This window comes from Oncorhynchus mykiss, chromosome 6 (assembly GCF_057628025.1).
Source record: "Oncorhynchus mykiss isolate SJ-2025 chromosome 6, ASM5762802v1, whole genome shotgun sequence".
Classification (NCBI taxonomy): Eukaryota; Metazoa; Chordata; class Actinopteri; order Salmoniformes; family Salmonidae; genus Oncorhynchus; species Oncorhynchus mykiss.
In genome coordinates this window covers 18,165,192-18,185,410 of record NC_143027.1, presented here as the reverse complement: position 1 = coordinate 18,185,410, position 20,219 = coordinate 18,165,192, and the positions used below count along the sequence as shown (strand labels likewise).

At 43.7% G+C, this 20,219-nt stretch overlaps 2 protein-coding genes across 6 annotated transcripts; one reads left to right on the top strand and one right to left on the bottom strand.

Moving 5' to 3' along the window:
• Nucleotides 1–4,057: 4,057 nt before the first annotated feature.
• On the bottom strand, nucleotides 4,058–8,783 carry rmi1 (RMI1, RecQ mediated genome instability 1, homolog (S. cerevisiae)). Of its 3 annotated transcripts, none has more exons than XM_021605428.3 (3): nucleotides 8,591–8,783; nucleotides 6,302–6,515; nucleotides 4,058–6,216 (listed from the first exon to the last, which is right to left on the bottom strand). In XM_021605428.3, exons 2-3 carry the CDS (start codon nucleotides 6,449–6,451, stop codon nucleotides 4,597–4,599), a joined length of 1,770 nt encoding a protein of 589 aa, XP_021461103.1. In that variant the 5' UTR covers nucleotides 6,452–6,515; nucleotides 8,591–8,783; the 3' UTR covers nucleotides 4,058–4,596. The 3 variants fall into 3 exon arrangements, with proteins under 3 accessions (XP_021461103.1, XP_021461101.1, XP_021461102.1); XM_021605426.3 differs by lacking the exon at nucleotides 8,591–8,783 and adding an exon at nucleotides 6,771–7,607; XM_021605427.3 differs by lacking the exon at nucleotides 8,591–8,783 and adding an exon at nucleotides 6,771–7,298 and having other exon boundaries at nucleotides 6,302–6,579.
• Nucleotides 7,509–17,143, top strand: LOC110525377 (heterogeneous nuclear ribonucleoprotein K). Of its 3 annotated transcripts, none has more exons than XM_090237105.1 (17): nucleotides 7,509–7,645; nucleotides 8,789–8,856; nucleotides 8,969–9,122; nucleotides 9,499–9,596; nucleotides 9,855–9,911; nucleotides 10,880–10,923; nucleotides 12,239–12,311; nucleotides 12,487–12,600; nucleotides 12,819–12,947; nucleotides 13,075–13,412; nucleotides 13,597–13,650; nucleotides 14,063–14,108; nucleotides 14,768–14,783; nucleotides 15,137–15,169; nucleotides 15,307–15,374; nucleotides 15,766–15,935; nucleotides 16,703–17,143. In XM_090237105.1, exons 3-17 carry the CDS (start codon nucleotides 9,062–9,064, stop codon nucleotides 16,731–16,733), a joined length of 1,332 nt encoding a protein of 443 aa, XP_090093231.1. In that variant the 5' UTR covers nucleotides 7,509–7,645; nucleotides 8,789–8,856; nucleotides 8,969–9,061; the 3' UTR covers nucleotides 16,734–17,143. The 3 variants fall into 3 exon arrangements, with proteins under 3 accessions (XP_090093231.1, XP_021461104.1, XP_021461107.1); XM_021605429.3 differs by having other exon boundaries at nucleotides 16,524–17,143; XM_021605432.3 differs by lacking the exon at nucleotides 13,597–13,650 and having other exon boundaries at nucleotides 16,524–17,143.
• Nucleotides 17,144–20,219: the final 3,076 nt, after the last annotated feature.

Genomic DNA, 20,219 nt, shown 5'->3' with positions numbered 1-20,219 from the left:
TCGATTTGAACACCTCAGCGCCCAGAAAAAAAACAAGTAGCCGTCCAGCACACGTGAAATTTGGTACTGGTTTCAGAGATTAGATCAATATCTACATGGATAGTTCAATGGGTGGCGTGAGGGGGTCTGTGTCAACTCCCTAAAGGAGGCATGTAATAAAAGACTGTGCATAGGTCTATGACCCTCACCTCCATCACATCATGTCCTCCTCCCTAACACATGAGAACAGGTTTGTGTTCATTAGGGCACGCAATGGAAAACATTTTTCAACAAATCACAAAAATCCAGTCTGTTTCTTCCATTTGGTGCCTAATGAACACAACACATGGCTTCCAGCTATTCAGAATTGAGAAGGTAAGGGGGTTGAGGTGGTGTCAGGTCAACATGAACATGATTTATACCATTTTCATTCACTTACCCTCTAATTGATGAGTTTGACAGACCGCTCTCCCATTTAGTGAAGGACAAGTGGAGGCCAATGAATTCGGTCATTTTTTGTCTGAATCACCCATTCTCTCAATCTTTTCATACATTTTCAAATGTATGTAATTATTGCGTATGGTGTGAGAATGGACTGACTGTGCCTTGGAAGTGGGTTTATTTATTTTATTTCACCTTTATTTAACCAGGTAAGCTAGTTGAGAACAAGTTCTCATTTGCAACTGCGACCTGGCCAAGATAAAGCGTAGCAATTCGACACATACAACAACACAGAGTTAAACATGGAATAAACAAAACATACAGTCAATAATACAGTAGAACAAAAGGTAAGGAAGGAAAAGCCGTTCCCACTGGGCACGCAGGTTGAATTAATGTTTTTTCCAACGTGGAAGACATTGAATTGACGTCCAGTGAGTTGTTCGTCGAAGTGCTGTTAAAGTTCTTTCAGCGCACCCAGGGTATGGCTTTTCCATTAGTCTGGTAAGGTTAACTATGCACCGCTGCACTGAATGGATGCAAAATACCAAATCAATTTAGTTCAGTAATTGCAGTTTTACCCCCCCATCACTTATAATCCTTTTCGTATTGTTTTTTTGTTTCCATGGGAGAGAGTGTGAGAGATTCAGGAAGGATGGTTAGTTTTGGAACGCTATATTCCAGTGAGTTGGACCACAAAACTTCAGACTTCATGTCATTGAGCAGTTCTCCTTCAATTATCTTCTATTGCAATACTGCAGTACAAAGAGTATACTTGATCCTACTGTGCTTTTTTGCAACAAATCAGCCCTGCCATAACCAACAATATTTTTGATCATGACACAAGTGTCCTCTGCTCATACATTTGTCAGTCGTCAGATGTTCTCATTGTTGTTTTTACCATAAACCATAAATCATAGATGCTCATTGAACATGCAGTTATGAGTAATGAGGGACAATAAACTCCAAACTGTCTTCATTTAGATAAAACATTTAATAGTTTTAGTGTGCCTAAAAACGAATTTCATGATGGCCACATCATTAGCATGACTCATACTGTACTAGAATGATGAACAAACATCACAGAATTTGACCTCTTGAACCCAGTCAGTTGAAGAGATATGGTTCTGCCTCTGCTTGAACCCACTCTCTGCTAGATCCTAATAATTCCCATCCCATCAACGTCTGGATAAAATAATGTACCAAATGTTTTGTGAGACCAATTTTCCTGTAATTTCTATTCCCTAATGACGCGCATCTTCAACTTGGAAACACACAAACAGGGACGGCTCGGGCAGAGAAACCCATTTGCTGATCTTCATGGAACTCAGACAAAGAGGCCAGGCCTAAGTGGATTTTTCATTACCCATCCCTAATAGAGAAGTTAAATTACAGCTGCGGGTATTAGTTTGGTTTGCTGATGTTCATTTTTCCTCTAAAAACGAAAGGACCAAAAGGGTACACTACATCTGTGGTACGAGCATTAGAGAAATTAGCACGTCTCTCCATGCACCCACCACCACTCACCTGTAATTCGGGAACATACAAACTCACTGGAGAACGTAAAGGCAGACTGCAACAGAAAGAGGGGGTGTGGCATAAAATCAGGGAAATAACATTGCAAATGGCCTCTTAGCAAAGTCAAAATGTTCTGATGTTGCTTCTAAAGTAATTCACACTACTCCTAATAACAGGGGAAAGACACCTTGCTAGAACACAATAGTTTATTTTACGAAGTTCAGACTATTTATCATGTATTATAAGAGTAGTGCATGAACAAGGTCTGTAGATCAAGGTATCTATGCATTAATACGGTATTGCTATTTAGCAGACCTTTTTATTCAAGCGACTCAAACCCACCACCATGTTGTTGCAAGCACCATACGCCAACCAGCTGAGCCTTTGTAATCATCCTCGGCATATACACTCCCTTCTTTCTGTATGTATGGACAGTGAAGCTAAAATATTTAATTTGGCTCTATACTCCAACATTTTGGATTTTAGGTATTTGTATTTATTATGGATCCCCATTAGTTCCTGCCAAAGCAGCAGCTACTCTTTCTAGGGTCCAGCAAAATTAAGGCAGTTTATACCATTTTAAAACATTACAATACATTCACAGATTTCACAAAACACTGTGCGCCCTCAGGCCCCGTCTCCACCACTACCTCATATCTACAGTACTAAATCCATGTGTATGTATAGTGCGTATGTTATCGTGTGTATGCATGTGTCTGTGCCAATGTTTGTGTTGCTTTACAGTCCCCGCAGTTTCATAAGGTGTTTTCATGTTTTTTAAATCTAATTTTACTGCTCGAGTCAGTTACTTGATGTGGAATAGAGTTCCATGTAGTCATGACTCTATGTAGTACTATGTGCCTGCCTCCCATAGTCTGTTCTGGACTTGGGGACTGTGAAGAGAAGTACACTTATTCATATTGTTACATGGATGACATTTGAGGCAGGAAAGGGTATTTGTAGGCTGAATACCATATTTATTTTGACAGTGAAGCTAAACATTTTTATTCGTCTCCTCCACTCCAGCATTTTGGATTTGAAATGTAAATGTTTCATATGAGGCGACATTAGATTGTCACCTATATTTGAGGGCAGTTCCATACATATCTGTTTTACCGTTTGGAAATGAAAGCACTATGTATCTGGTCCCCCCATGTGAAGATGTCAATTATTCAGCCAAATTCACTTAGAGTGTATCAAAGTAGTGTAAAGTTTTGTATTTGGGCCAATATACCTTTCACTCAATGACTACACCAAGCTTGGGACTTTAACTGACTGGATTGTGTTTCTAAGTGAGCAGATAAGATATTATTTCTGAACACTCATTAATTAATCATGAATAATGATGAGTGAGACGCTACAACATCATAAACCCTTTACTATTACCAATAACGGGGGGGGTATGATCTTTTTTCATGATAATCCATAATCCTTATGGCTTCTTTAAATGGGGGGAGGGGGGGGAGCAGATAAATAGTGATTTAATTTCCAAACAGTAAAACAGATGAATGGAAATACCCTCAAATAAAAAGGTGACATTCTATAATGTCACCTCATATGAAACACTTCAATCCAAAATGCTGGAGTAAAGACACATAAAAATGTTTGGCTTCACTATCCAAATAAATACAGTGTGCAACCTATAAATACAATTTCATCCATGTAACAATATGAATAACACAGAACATTGTACCAATGTGTGGCTTCCCTCTAATCCACCCACCCAACCAAGCCCGTCGTCCCATTCTGCAGCTAATTCCCCAGGCCTATGGGTGCTCACTACTCTGGACTACACCCTTCTCACGGTGGGCCCAGTCATTAATGCATAACAGGCTAATGACATGCAACACAGGCTACTAATTTTGGTTAGGCCTTAATGAAATCAGATGAAAGCTCTGGATACGTGTGCACAACACAGAATAGCAATGAGCCAAGGACGACTATTACTCAGTCTCTTTACAGGGGAACAGAGCGAATTGCCCATGGCCTGAGCACCACTCTACAACTCAATGACTAACAAGAGGTATATGACCGAAAATGTGTCATTGTGTAGTAAACTACACGGACTGACCTGTAGCAAAAGCAGGGATGGTGAAAAGTAATTCTAAGAGTACAGAGGATAGAGAATAACATTCAAATAGGATTTATCCATCAAAATAACTGTCATACATTAGCAACAGTTAATCTAATCAACCATCAGTGAGGGACATCTACACAGTTGCATACCTACTATCAAATACTGAAGGCTAACTTCTTAAAAATACTGTATTTCAGTACTGTAATAAGCTTGTGTTCCTTCACATTCAACACAAAAAAATAAAAATAATTTATATTTATTAACATTGTTGCACTTGAACATAGTAGCCTAATGGCTGCATGAATTAAGTTTTACAACAGAGACACCGTAAAGCATGACAGTGGACCAGAGAGCTGGAAATCCACTTACATCCAAGGCAGTCATCACAACCCAGAATTCCCCAAAGCAGTCCTCCATAGCCCACATCACAGAAGGTTGGTGGCACCTTAATTGGGGAGGACGGTCTCATGGTTATCGCTGGAGTGGAATAAGTGGCATGGTATCAAATACAAACACATGGCTTCCATACATTCGATGCCATTTCATTCACTCCATTCCAGCCATTATTATGAGCCGTACTCCCCTCAGCAGCCTTCACTGGTCCATGTCCCAGAGTCCTCCTGCCCACGCCTGCCTTTCACCCTCTCCTCCAGGGCTCGGAAGTCCTCCTCTGTGACTGCATCAGCCTTGAGGACCACAGCCTTCCCACCGGCAGGGTCCAACCTCAGAGTCATCACGCAACACATGTCCACCAGGCCCTGCTGACACGCCTTCATCCCTGCGTCCTTCCGGGCTGGGTCTAACTTCGACTTCTCAACCGCTGAGAACCCCAGCAGGCCTGTCAGAACCTGGTCTGAGAGGTGAACGTCCATGTAACCAGTTCCATCAGAGATGGAGGCGCTGACCAGCCACTCCCCCTTACTGCATTTGAGGTTCCCTTGCAGGGTGACGATGAAGGCTTTCACGCACACCTCACTCATGCACTCCAGCAGGCCTGAGGCGCCCGCAGCAACCTGTTGCAGCAAACACAGGTACGTAAACGGGGATGAATCGAGCGTCACAGTCGCCGCACTCTCTGGGATTTTGGTTGAGAGCCTCTCTGCTCCTGCCACATAGGGCTGGCCTGTTCCCAGTTCTCTGACGCAGGTACTATCTCGTCTTTGCTCATGTCTAGGAGCTTTTGGCTCTGGTGGGAAGAAGCAGTTCATGTCCTCGTCCAAAACAGGATCATCCCTCTCATCAAGGGAGTCAAAATGGCTTTCGTTTCTCATGTCATCGTAGTGGTTAGATACTTCTTCCTGCCTTCTCCTCAGGTTGTCTCTTTGATTATCCCTCCCGTTTGTCAGTTGGATTGGGCTCTCCTGGAAAATCATACCATCAAGCTCATCCAGGGGAAGGTCATCAAAGTCCTCATCTGGGATGTCCAAATTGTCCAGTTCAATGACCTCATGGGATGAAGAGGTTACGAGTAGAGAATCTGCAAGGCTTTCAATGTGCCGACTCTGCAACGAGGCATTTCTGTAAGAGGCAGAGGATTCCTCACTGCGGGTCCTGTAGCCACTCTCCAGACTGGGTTCCACACTCCACCCCACCTGCCTCTCCTGGGTCTCCAGGTTGGCCAGCAGCTCTAGGTCGTCTGATTCCTGGTTGTCAGCCTGCTGGTTAACTGGTTGTGGGACCTCTGGCTGCTCAGCCGGACCCTGTGGCTCCTCCTCAGGCAGTCCCAGAGCCCTGCATAGCACCTTCACTTGAGAGTGCCTCTCACCCAGCTCCTCCACCTCCCCTCCCAGCACCTTTACGTTGCCTGGCTTCAGCAGTAGCACCCCTAGCCGGCAGGTTATTTGGCCCTGCAGCTGCAGTTTGACTCCTGGCTTGAGGGTGGTGCTGAGTGCAGGGATGGGCTGGTACTCCATGGCATCCAGGGTCTGCACACCATCAGTGAGCTGCAGCAGCAGCATGCGTGTGGGTTTGGCCTCCCAGGTCCGCTGGGTGGCCTGGGTGATGGCTGACACAGCCTCGTTGGTGCAGTCAGTGCCCCTCCAGCCCTGAAGCTGGCCATAGGCAGGCTGGCTAATGTCCAGTAGGGAGTCCAGCTGCACGCAGAAGCTGCCGCTGAGCTCCGACTTCTGGGCCTGATATAGCCCTGCAGGGAGCACAGAGTGGGCCAGGTCACGTAGGTCGGTCAGCAGCCACTGATCCAGGACCTGCAACGACACAAATGTTAAATTTGTGTAAAGAGCTTCAATTCATTTGTACCGGAGTTGAGAAAAATGGTTAATGAAATAGTACCTGCTGATTAAGCTGGTGTTGAGGCAGGGGGGCACCTCCCCCTTCCTGCTGCAGCCACTCCACACATGCCTCTAGCCAGGAGAAAGGCACCTGGATCTGCCAAGAGGACTGGAGCCAGGTCTGGGTTGCTAGCACATCCTGAGGGCTCATCCCCGCTCTGTCAGGTGGTGCCACTTAACAGTTGACCAGAACCTCCAGGCAATTTCTCATATGCCTACAAAGTGCCAGAGGGCAGAGTGAGAGCAGACTCACTGGCCATGCAGATGACAATCTGTGTACTGAAGTATAATAAGAACGGGACGGTTGTTTTCAATGGGAATGGAACCAATGGAAATAACATTAATTTCAGTAGTCTGAAGAAACAGAAAGCTAGTGTTCATGCATGTATTGGAAAGCAAGAAACTCAGAAGTAACTTAATATCAAACAGTGACAGTCACTTAAAAAAATGAGAAACCTTCATTTACTTACGATGGTTTTTAGTCTTTCTGTACGAGAAGACTAGTACAGCTGCTTTTCGTTGGGCGAATCGCCAAGGCGCCAAAAATGTGGAGGCAGAATAGTGTGAAAATGTTTGTGGGTAGCTTAGGCAAGCTCTCATAATATATTTTTGGATATTTCGCGACGCATACGAAAGGTGTGATATCTACATTTTAGAACTATGATAGAATTAGCAAGATACATCCCTATATAAACATAACTAGTAAGTATTCACATTATCAGCAAGACTGAAAGCGAAGCCTGCTGCAAATCAAGCAAACTATCTAGGTACGGAAGAATGAGTTACCACAGACACAAAGTCATAAACCCCGCCTATTGGTAAAATGTTCATCTTAAAATCCGATTTGAAACCTAACTCTAACCTTAACACTAACCAAACTGCTAACCTTATGCCTAACTCCAACCTTAAAGTATGACCAAAAAGCACATTTTTGTTTTTACAAATTTGTACGATAGCCAATTTTGACATTGTGGCTATGGTCGTGAAAACCGGAAGGTATCATCACTGCAATCCGATATCCTTGGGACGTCCCTATCCTAAACCCTACCAAGCCCAATTTCCTAATTTTACTTTACAACTTCTATTGGGGGGGGGGGGGGGGGGATGCACGTCCCAATGATCCCTTACAGCAAGGTTCACGGAAGAATTAGCAACAACATCGTTTGAGACACGCCTCCATCCTGTGAATGGCATACGAGCTGTCCAATGCTTGCTCTTTATTTCTAATTCACTCGAAGCGGCTACATCTTTCTTTAGTGCACTTTTTCAGAGCCATTTTTGTGCTTGCGTTCTTCGTCAGATTGAGAAGGGTCGAAAACGAGTAGCGATACAAGGTGTAGAGCAGGTCTGTTTTACACACATTTCTATTTAGCTCTGTAACAAATAAATTACATGTTAATGCGATGGTATGAGCAAAATCATTTGCGTAACTACATGACCAAAGCAATGCCAGCCATGCATGGCTAGCTAGCAAATGTTAGCTAATTATTGTATCCGGTGTAACGTTAGCAAGTTACTTTAGCTAGCTGTTTTCATCATAGCTAGCTAGTTTACACGGCTACATTTAGAATATTAATCGTCAATTGTAGATATGGATTTCATAGGTTTATTTAAAGTTATACATTGTTTCTTCATGCCCATAACTACGAAAATAGCTACCTACATAATATTAGCAGCCCAACGGCTAGCTTGTTAAACAACAGAAGCTAACGTTAGCTAGCCATCTTTAGCCAACTGAATGCACTTACTGGCTTCCCAAGATGGATGCTAGTTTGTTCTTACTCACCTAGCCAGCGAGCACATTTTCTCGTCTAGCCTAGAGCGCTACCTACACAGTTGGGTACTTAAACGTTATGCGCACATCATTAATCTAAACGGAATGTCCGATGAGGAAACGCATACTTTTACCGTAGTTAGCTAAACATATGTCCAGTGTAGCTAAGATCAAGATAATTCTCGGTGCGAGATGGTTCTGAGACGAGCCCTCTGCATTGACATTCTCAGTTGTCCAGACTCAGATTTCGACATTGTGCCATGTCGAATATATTGTCAAATGCAACGGTATTGATATTTCATTCATGCGATTGACTTTAGATACATAAATTATATGTGCATCAATTAATTCCGCATCAGTATGATCAGTTCAGTAACGTAAATTGTCATCTGTTCTCCTCTGTGTAGGCCGTCATTGTAAATAATAATTTGTTCTTAACTGACATGTATAGTTATATAGGTTACATTTTTTAAATGTTACATTTTTATTTCCAGAATTGTAAAGAGCTCAACTCACGCATTCCTTTGAATCAATGCTGTTCCAGATGCTTCACCTCATCACATCTGCTGTTTTATTTTATGAAATGTGTCATTACCCAACCTTAATCCGCATTTATTACAGTTTTGTAATCGTATGTGTCATGTAAGATTATTCTTGGGCACGGTTTTTTATGGCACTGGCTAACGTTAATCAAACAAAGCTTTTTCTCAATAGGTTAGCAGCAGCTCTGAGACTTGTTACGTTCCGCCCATAACACGCCCATCTTCTCGCAATAAATAGCGGTAAGTGTTGGTTACCAGGCTAGTCTCATCTGCCATACTGACTGTTTCGTCAGTTCTGAAAACTCAAAATCTCACTCTCATCAAGTTCCATCGACCATGTACCCCCCCACAGCCAGTACGACCGAGGAGCCCTCTCCTTTCTCCCCACTCTTACCTGCTCCCAGGACCGAGGTGCCTGGCCTACCCTGCCCGGTGTTAACTGACAATGGAGACAGAAATTGAACAACAAGAAGAAGATACCTCATTCAGCAACACAGAAACCAACGGTGAGTTATAATCCCTTCACGTATTAATTATATGTTACTAGTATATCAAATGAATATTAACAGTATAGTTATTTTAAATAATGTTATCTGTATGCTGCTCCGTCTATGTCCTCTCCTGTTTTCATTACTTATTTATCAATGGTCTAAAATATAAGCATTTCAGTTCCTAAATTGTAGCTGCCAGATGTGTGCCGAAAAAGTTCAGAGCAGATGTGTGTAGTGAACAAACCATGTCTATTAAATCTATACAGTTTTAACATGTAAGTACAATGAGTGGGAAATTAGTATTACGTGTGTATTGTTTTTACATCAATTGAATGCAGAACTAGAGAACCTGTGTATGTGGGAAAATAAAGTCAGTATTTTTCCTTCTCAGGTAAGCGTCCTGCGGAGGACGCCGATGAGGAGCAGTCATATAAGCGCTCCAGGAACACAGAGGACATGGTGGAGCTCCGCATACTCCTGCAGAGCAAAGTCAGTCCGCTTTCTGTTCCTCATTCACAATCTCCTCATGGCATTTCCTGCAATGTAGCCTGTCTTCTTTCCTCCCCAATTATTTTATTGAACTTTTGTTTGACCAGATCTAGGAGTTTAACTTTTACATTTTTCTACCCCCTGTGGTTCACTGTCCGATTTAATGCTGTCAAGATCCGTTTTCAATTATGTAGTTGAGGATTTAAAAAAAACTTATCACAATAAGTTTATCATCTGACTTCTCTCTTTTTGCTTCAGAATGCAGGAGCCGTGATTGGGAAGGGTGGTAAAAACATAAAATCCCTGCGCACAGACGTGAGTACATTTACACCTTTTCTTATTGGGGTAAGCGCGGGTTATATTAACAGTACCTACCCCCTTATACTGGGATGTACTTTGGGAATGTATGATTTTAATACTTTATATTAAAGTTGAGGCATTTGGTAGTTTGGCCTTAAGAAAATGTGTCTGTTATTAACTGTGGTTGGGGAAGTTAAGCTATGCTGTTTTGGGGGTAACGGTTAATGCAGGGATATGTGTATTGAGACCTGCTTTACACCGGTTATGGTATATTCCCTCCAAAGTGTAATGTCATTGTAATCAAATGGCGCCCGCATATCGATATGAAACAGCTGGCCTTTTTTTGTTTAACGAATAGTGAGTGATATTACTACCAGGCATCGGCACCACTAAGACTGTCATTAATACTTGAGTGGGCCCAGTGTATTTTAGGATAGAGCTGTAATAGCACCCAAAGCCAATTCATCATTCTATAGGAAATGTCTTGTATATAAACAACCTGGCCAATTCTCAACTAATTTAATGCCATTACCTCTCTCTTTCTCTACTCTCCACTCTTCTCCCTCTCCTCTACCACTATCCCTATCTCACCTTCCTCTCTACATCTCCCCCTCCTTTTCTGCTCTCGTTCATTCTACCGGTCTTTCTCTACCTCAATACCTTTGTCTTCTCCTTTTCTATCTACACTTCTGCACTCTTAAAACAAAAACATCTCAGAGAATGAAATCACAATGAAGAATATTAGCCTGTATTAAAATGTATTCCTCTTCCCCTCCCTCTTCCCTCTCCTGTTTTTTATTTTTGTTTATTTTTGCCCACTTCCTCTGTTGCCCATGTTCTGGATCGCCCCTCCTGCGCCCGCCCACCTGACACCCTGGTTGGCCCTGCCCATAATCGTGCCCCTCCCTAAATGGGCGCCTTACTTGATTGACATCTGTGTGCTCGAATGGCCCCTGCCCATGCCACGCCCACGGCCCTTGCAGTTCAATGCCAGTGTGTCAGTCCCAGACAGCAGTGGGCCTGAGCGGTATGTCCCTAAGCTCCTCCCTCTCACTACCTGACTACAGGAAATAAACAAACAAACCTGCCTCTGTTCTAGTGACAATATCAAAATCTGCCTCTGTTCCTGTGACAAACATGTAAACTTTCCTCCATTTGTTCAGTGACACCATTATAAGCCTCTGTTTTTAGTGAGGGTTTCAACAAATACTTTAAACCTGCCTCTGTTCTAATGACCGTATTTCAACATTCTATATTTTATTTCAGTGACAGTATCTTTCCCTTCCACGTTCCTCACCTCCCTCCTTCTCAGAATCGGTGTGCTGGTCTGTTTTAGTTTCTCACATCCCCCCATACCCTCTTCCTTGCTCCCTCTTTGATTTTTGTGGGCGGTTTGACCACTGTAAATACTGTAAAGAATGTTCTGCCATAGAGCAGCTAGGGCTCAAGTGTTGTATGTCCATTTCTTGTCTTTACTCTTCATATAACCTTTGCCATTGTTGAAACTGTTGAATATGAACTTATTTGTCACCTCATGCCTGTGGCCCATGCCCTTGCCTTCCCTCAACATCCTTCTGTCCAATAGTGGGGAGCATAACTCTCTGTTGCCCTGCCAACTCTCATCCATCTTTAAGTTAACTTTAAACTGTTCCATAGTTTGATAGTTTTTTTTTTGTTGGCTTCGGCTACTACTGTCATCTTGTTTTTTTTGAAACCTTTTTGTTCTTTTTCTTTTTTTTCTCCCCCATGTTGAGCCACAGTACAGTTCCTTTAGTGCGCTGGCAGCAGGCCCCATCGGTGCAAACCACCCACCAACCTTTCCTCCTCCTCCCTCTTCCAGCGGTCACTAAAACACACTTGCTTTCTTTGGGTTCCTTTTACCTGTTTATTTATTTTTTGGTTCCTCTTCTTTGTCAGACACACTTTGAAGGGAGTTACTTTTTTTCAGTCTTTATTTGTCTATGTATGGATCTGTTGCTACGTTATATAGATATCAATGGGTTTTGGTCTGTCCATTTCTATTCCTCAGTTGTGATTTTGGAGGGTGCACATGGAAATATAATTACTAGATATGGCCATTGGTACACTCTTCACAGAACATTGACTTGAATGGGAATGCTCATTCAAGTAAATCTATTTCAATGGGAGTGCTACCTGGTTCATACCCAACAGCGGGGTGGGAGGGAATGGGTTTTTAATTCGTTATTAGACGGTATGGTTGGAATTTTTGCTGAGGGAGAGTTGACCCCGGCTTTGAAATACTGTTTGTTTCCTCTATGTCCCTCTCACCATTTGATTGGTCCTCCTGGGAATGTCCTGCACTGTGATTGGTGGCTCTAAAGAATTCTGAGCATCGGTGCGGAAATTGAGACCGTTGGAGACATCCTGCTCAAGATCATCCCTACTCTGGAGGAGGTGAGCCTGGGTTGGAGATGAGCCTAATGGCTGCCTGCCATTTTCAATGATAGTCCTATGGTACAGCTAGACATTGAGTGTGTTGATAAAAATAAAACATATACATTTCAAATGCACAGATCTGAATATGGTGATGCTAAAGTCCTTTTCTCTGATTGCCCCCAATCCTCCTTAGTACCAACAGTACAATGGGATGGACTTTGACTGTGAGCTGAGGCTGCTGATCCACCAGAGCCTGGCAGGCAGCATCATTGGTGTGAAGGGAGCCAAGATTAAAGAGCTGCGAGAGGTACAGTTACACCAAACCTCTCACCTGGGTCATGTTCAGTAGCTAAAAAAAATGGGAGAACATCTTAAAACCAGGGAGATGAACCTGTCCCATAAGAATGCACATTTTCCTTTGAGATTACTGTAGGTGACCCTGATTCCATGTTTTTCTGTGGGTTCTTCTCAGACCAATGGCATTGCTTTGTCTTATTTGACCAGTGTTTACTTTGACCATTGCAGAACACCCAGACCAACATCAAGCTGTTCCAGGAGTGCTGTCCCCAGTCCACAGACCGCGTGGTTCTGGTCAGTGGCAAGTCTGAGCGTGTCGTCGAGTGCATCAAGATCATGCTGGATCTCATCGCCGAGGTTGGTGTTTTGATCAAACTGTTGGTTCTCTTATTGAACCATTGACTGAGCTGCTTAACATACCACATACCAGTGTAAAAACCACAGCCAGTCAATTGTAGAAATTGTGTGATCCTGTCCCCCTCAGGCTCCCATAAAAGGGCGCACCCAGCCCTACGACCCTAACTTCTATGACGAGACATATGACTACGGCGGCTTCACCGTGATGTTTGAGGAGCGCGGAGGTGTTGGTGGTGGTGGACGGCGCCCCATGGGAGGCTTCCACATGCGAGGCGGACGTGGTGGCGGAGGGTTTGACCGGATGCCCTCTGGGCGAGGTGGTCGAGGTGGGCCCATGCCCCCCGCCCGCAGGGACTATGAGGAGATGAGCCCCCGCCGTGGACCCCCACCACCCCACCCAGGAAGAGGGGGAAGGGGAGGGAGCCGTGGCCGCAACCTGCCGCTGGCCCCGCCACACAGAGGAGGGTAAGAGAGCTACACCATCGCCCATTGCCATCTCCTTCTCTAAATCTCTTGCAATCCATTTTGCTTTGTCTACATCGGTTTGCTCTTAAAGGTGCAGCAGATATATGATCCCATTTAAGTATGTATTTCATTCATAGTGTGTGTGTGGGCTCATGTGTGTGTTCCATTTTCACGTTGTTTACAGAGATGACCATTACTCCTATGATTCCTATCGGGGCAGTGCAGATGACAGACAAAAGTAAGTACTTCTCCTGCAGAATCCCCTGGTTTGGAGTCAGCCAGTCAGCACTGTGGTGAGGCAGCCAGTCAGCACTGTGGTGAGGCAGCCAGTCAGCACTGTGGTGAGGCAGCCAGTCAGCACTGTGGTGAGGCAGCCAGTCAGCACTGTGGTGAGGCAGCCAGTCAGCACTGTGGTGAGGCAGCCAGTCAGCACTGTGGTGAGGCAGCGTCTTGCATTAGACTGGTCCTCTGATTTACTGGTCTCATCAGTGTCTCAGCTCTGCCATCAGTCTGTCATCACCTCTTACTTTTGTGTGAATGCTGTATTTTTCTCTGTCTGTTGTTTGACTTGGATCAGAGATCTGCTGAAAAAGCACACTCTGCCTTGTCAATATTTTCCTCATGTCAGACTTGCATTTTCTCTCTCTCAGCAGTGACAGGCGAGGGAGACCAGGAGATCGCTATGGTGATAACATGGTTAGTGACATATGACTAAATGCATGCAGCAGTCCTCTTGGCATTTGTTGGCTGAAAGCATCATCATAGACTGAAAAGGCTGTAGGTCTCTCCTAGACAATGATTGCAATTGCCTGATAATGACCACAGCTAACCACACAATAAATCCCAGCAATACATTTACCACTAACATGAATTGTAATAAACACGAGTTTACCACAGTTAACCATACACACAGGTAATGGGTAACTTACCCACGGTTATAATTACCCATACCACCATAACCACGAATATCTACTCAATCATGGGGGGGGATGACGACTATGCTGTGGTTGCTAGGTGTTAATAATAATGCTTTGTTGTCAGATGAGGGGGCTCTTTGAAAGCTGGCAGAAACTGCCTCCGGTTGCTCGGCAACTGATTTTTTTGAATCGCTTGTTGCCCTGGTGACTGAGGAGCCTCTGAATAGCAGGTGAAAGCTGTGGAGTGAGTGGCTAATAGAGTTGCAAGCAGTGGGAGGGTTCTACAGTATCAAATAGGGGCTTTTGGACAAGCTGGGCAACTCAATCCTGACCATGCAAGGCCGGGATTGCATGCGTCCATGAGTGTATACAACAGATCAGAAGGAAATCTGATGTGGGTTTAACCCGGCTCCCCCTCTCTTTTCTGTCTTTCTGCAGGGTGCGGGTGGATATGGTGAGTTGTTCTGCTCTTCCTATGGGGTTCTGTCTAGAATGCCAGTTTGAGTTCTGTTGTGCCACTGGAGACAGCAATGACAATCGAAGGCCAGTGGTTCTCCAGTGTATGTTCTAGAACATGATTTCAGCTGGGCTACTATTACACTGACTCAAATACACCAGGGCTTCTAGTCTACTATCATTTTACTTCAGTTATTTTCTACTCTGTATCAGGTTGGTAAATACTTATTTGTTTATGATACCAGTCTGCTGTGGATATGTAGATTTAAGCATATTTTTTAATAAACTTCAACCTGTAAGGCCAATTTCCCTAAGTGTAGATCTATTTTCTCGGTCTCTCCTTTCAAACAGATAACAGCTCGTCCTGGAACTCCTATCAGTCTGGTGAGTATAGAAACGCGTCTCGGCAGCCTGGTATTCAATGTTGTTAGCTCATGGTATCATTAAATATGTTCCGGTTCTGTTAATAGAACCTCCACACTTGCTCAAGTTTTTCTCTGATCTCTACTTGTCTGTATTAGGTGGACGCGGTTCCTATAATGATATGGGAGGGCCAGTCATCACCACACAAGTGACGATCCCCAAAGACGTGAGTGTATAACCAGAGGGATGACTCTTTACCTCACATACTCTGTTCACATACAGCAGGGGTGTCAAACTCATTCCATGGAGGGCCTAGCGTCTGCCGGTTTTGTTTTTTCCTTTAAAGTAAGCCTTAGACAACCAGGTGAGGGGAGTTCCTTACTAATTAGTGACTTTAACTCATCAATCAAGTACAAGGGCAGAGCGAAAGCCTGCAGACTCTCGGACCCCCGTGGAATGAGTTTGACAAATGACATACAGAGTAATGACTCGGTCTGTCTCACCCACCATGGCCTATGAAACCCTAATGCAGCACAACACCCACATTCTCTCACACATATATTTTTACGCTTTTCTTGTGCATCACGTTCTGTTGACTGTGGAGTTGTTCTCTCCAGCTGGCCGGCTCCATCATCGGTAAGGGAGGCCAGAGGATCAAGCAGATCCGGCATGAGTCTGGCGCCTCCATTAAGATCGACGAACCACTGGAGGGTTCAGAAGACCGCATCATCACCATCAGCGGCACCCAGGACCAGATCCAAAACGCTCAGTACCTATTGCAGAATAGGCAAGTTCTGGATGCCCTCTGAGTGAATAGAGATCATGTCTGCCTTTCTATACATTCTCCTCCCTGTTTTAACTTACTTTTTGATCTCAAAATATGTCTAGATGTATATATATTTTTTACCCTCTTATTTTATTTCTCTGTCTGCTGATGGTGACTAACCACTTCCTCCCATGCAATGTGCAGGTAGTTTGAGCTTCCCCTTGGGAAATGTCTGCGTATTAAACTGTACAGAATTATTGTATAACTATTATTATATTGATACGAAACTGGAGATCCATATTTTAATTGGTAATGTCTGGTTTTTGAAGAATGTGATTGGTGAATTGTGATTTTATGACTTAAGAGCCGTTTCAGTGTGAAGCAGGGAGTGGACCTCTTCCCTGCCTGTTGCTGTGTGGAAGACTAGTGATTTTGTTGTTTTTAGTTAGATGAATCGACAACAAATCACAGTCTGCCAAACGGCACAGGCTCCTCCTCTTCTGTCTCCCCAGCAACCCTCAGCCTGTCTCATTGCGTGGATGCTAATATGCTAACGCTGCATCGTAGCCATGGTGACTAACCCTGCCTCCCTCCCTCCTCTTCCCTCAGCGCACTGCACCTGCTCGGACACCAGGACTAACCCTTGCCTCAGACTACGCCCACATCCTGTGCCCTCTCTCTCCGTCTCTGACTCTCGTCCCCCTCTCCCACCCCAACCCCTCTTATCTATCTTAATTGACTCATGTGAATTCTCTTATTATTTTTTCTTTTTACTCTTTATATTTCAGTGTGAAGCAGTCCTCTGGTCAGTTCCTCTAAACAAGGAGACTCAGATTGAAGCAAATCCCCTGGTTTGTGGGCATTTTGTTTATTTTTATTTTTAAAGGGCAACATTCCTGTGCTTAATGTAGACGTTCTGCATTTTTAGAGTGTAGTTATCTACTCCATCTCTTGTATCTGTATTTTTAAAACACATTTGTCTAAATATTTGGAGTCTCCTGACAGACTAGTGAACATTATGTATTTTTTTTGGATGGGTTGATTTCCATGGTGTGTTTGTCAGTAGAGTAAGCCTGTCCCGTGTGTGTGTGTTCTCTCTGTATTGGAGTTTCTCACCCACCCCCTTACTATCACTCAGTGCAACGTGCAGAATGTAAGCTTTTTTTGTTGTTGTGGTAAGGAACATTTTATGATTTTTTAAAAAATAATAATAAATGTAGGAAATTGAACTTCTTGGTTATGTTTTTCAGTTAATTAAATGTATTTTCAGGATGCATGCGGGGTGGGGGATTATAAATACACAAGTATCCTTATTATTCATTACATTTCCTGGCTGTAAACTTTTTTTCCTGTCAAAGTTTGTACCGACAGAGGTAGCCTATAGAATATTCATAAAATACATTCTCCAATTGCAATGTCTGCCTATCCTCACACACATTGTCTCAAGAAAATAATAATATTTTTAATACCCTCAAACGCCAAGTTAAGCATCTTTAATTTCAAAATAGGCTATCGCCATCAATCGTGAATTATAATTCTTCACAAAATGTTCAAACTGCATCTGCATGCCAGTCATTTGATATCAATCAGTGTCATGGGAATATGCATTTAGATATTCTTCAATTACTTTTTGTGTGCAAATTAGAGCAGATGGCGTTAACTACACTGAACAAAAATATAAATGCAACATGTACAATGTTGGTCCCATGTTTCATTAGCTGAAATCAAAGACAAGACACTTTCCCTCCACACAAAAAGCTAATTTCTCTCATTTTGTTCACATTTGTTTACATTCCTGTTAGTGAGCATTTCTCCTTTGTCAAGATAATACATCCACCTGACAGGTGTGGCATATCGATAAGCTGATTAAACAGCATGATCATTGCACATGTGTACCTTGTACCAGGGAGAATAAAAGGCCACTCTAAAATGTGCAGTTTTGTCAGACAACACAAAACCATAGATGTCTCAAGTGGTGAGGTAGTGTGCAATTGGTATGTGGACAGCAGGAATGTCCAAGAGAGCTGTTGCCAGAGAATTGAATGTTCATTTTCTACCATAAGCCGCCTACAACGTCGATTTAGAGAATTGGGCAGTACATCCGACCGGCCTCGCAGGCGCAAACCACTTGTAACCACGGCAGCCCAGGACCTCAACATCTGGCTACTTCACATCCGGGATCGTCTGTGGGGGTATTTTGGACTGATAAAAAGCCTTCTGTGTGGAAGAACTCATTCTGATTCGCCACATGTGCGGCTGTTTTAAGTATCCACCCTTTGCCTTGATGACAGCTTTGCACACTTTCACAACCAGCTTCACCTGGAATGCTTTTCCAACCGTCTTGAAAGAGTTCCCACATATGCTGTGCACTTGTTGGCTGCTTTTCCTTCACTCTGCGGTCCAACTCATCCCAAACCATCTCAATTGGGTTGAGGTCGGGTGACTGTGGAGCCCAGGTCATCTGATGCAGCACTCCATCACTCTCCTTCTTGGTCAAATAGCCCTTACACAGCCCGGAGGTGTTTCGGTCATTGTCCTGTTGAAAAACCAATGATGGTCCCACAAAGCGCAAACCAGATGGGATGGTGTATCGCTGTAGAATGCTGGGGTAGCCGTGCTGTTTAAGTGTGCTTTGAATTCTATATAAATCACAGACGGTGTCACCAGCAAAGCACCATCACACCACCACCTCCATGCTTCACAGTTGGGAACCACACACACGGAAATCATCCGTTCACCTACTCTGCGTTTTACAAAGAGACAGCGGTTGGAACCAGAAATATCACATTTGGACATCAGACGAAAGGACAGATTTCCACCTTTCTAATGTCCATTGCTCGTGTTTCTTGTCCCAAGCAAGTCTCTTCTTCTCATTGGTGTCCTTTTAGTAGTGGTTTCTTTGCAGCATTTTGACCATGAAGGCCTGATTTCATGCGGTCTCCTCTGAACAGTTGATGTTGAGATGTCTGATACTTGAACTCTGAAGCATTTATTTGGGCTGTAATTTCTGAGGCTGGTAACTCTAATGAACTTATCCTCTGCAGCAGCGGTACCTCTGGGTGTCTTCAGTGGGGGTCGTCATGAGAGACAGTTTTATCATAGTGCTCGGTGGTTTTTGCGACTGCACTAGAAACTTTCAAAGTTCTTGACTTTTTCCAGATTGACTGACCTTTGTCTTAAAGTAGATATGGACAGTTGTTTCTCTTTGCTTATTTGAGCTGTTCTTGCCATATTATGGACTTAGCCCTATTTGGTAAAAGACCATCTTCTGTATACCACCCCTACCATGTCACAACACAACTGATTGGCTCAAACGCATTAAGAAATTCCACAAATTAACTTTTAACAAGGCACACCTGTTAATTGAACGGCATTCCAAGTGACTACCTCATGAAGCTGGTTGAGAGAATGCCAAGAGCGTGCAAAGATGTCAAGGCATTGGGTGGCTGCTTTGAATCTCAAATATAAAATGTATTTTGATTTGTTTAACACTTGGTTACTACATGATTCCATGTGTTATTTCATAGTTATGTCTTCATTATTCTACAATGTAGAAAATAGTATACATTTATAAAAACCCTGTAATGAGTAGGTGCGTCCAAACATTTGGCTGGTACTATACATAAACTCTCACTGTCAACTGTTTATTTTCTGCAAACTTAACGTGTAAATATTTGTATGAACATAAGATTCAACATCTGAGACATAAACTGAACAAGTTCCACAGACATGCGACTAGCATACATTGAATAATGTGTCCCTGAACAAAGGGAGGGTCAAAATCAAAAGTACAGTCAGTATCTGGATTAAGTACTACAGTGCATCTCCTCATGGAATACCAGATTTGCCAGTTATTTCTGTGAGATGTTACACCACTCTTCCACCAAGGCACCTGCAAGTCCCTGGATATTTCTGGGGGCAATGGCCCTAGCCCTCACCCTCCGATCCAACAGGTCCCAGACGTGCTCAATGGGATTGAGATCCGTGCTCTTCGTTGGCCAAGGCAGAACACTGACTTTCCTGTCTTGCCGGAAATCATGCACAGAATGAGCAGTATGGCTGGTGTCATTGTCATGCTGGAGGGTCATGTCAGGATGTGCCTGCCGGAAGGGTACCACATGAGGGAGGAGGATGTCTTCACAGTAACACAGCCTGCAATGACAACAAGCTCAGTCCGATGATGCTGTGACCCTCCACCTCCAAATCGATCTTGCTCCAGATTACAGGCCTCGGTGTAACACTCATTCCTTCGACGATAAACGAGAATCCGACCGTGAGACAAAACCGTGACTCGTCAGTGAGGAG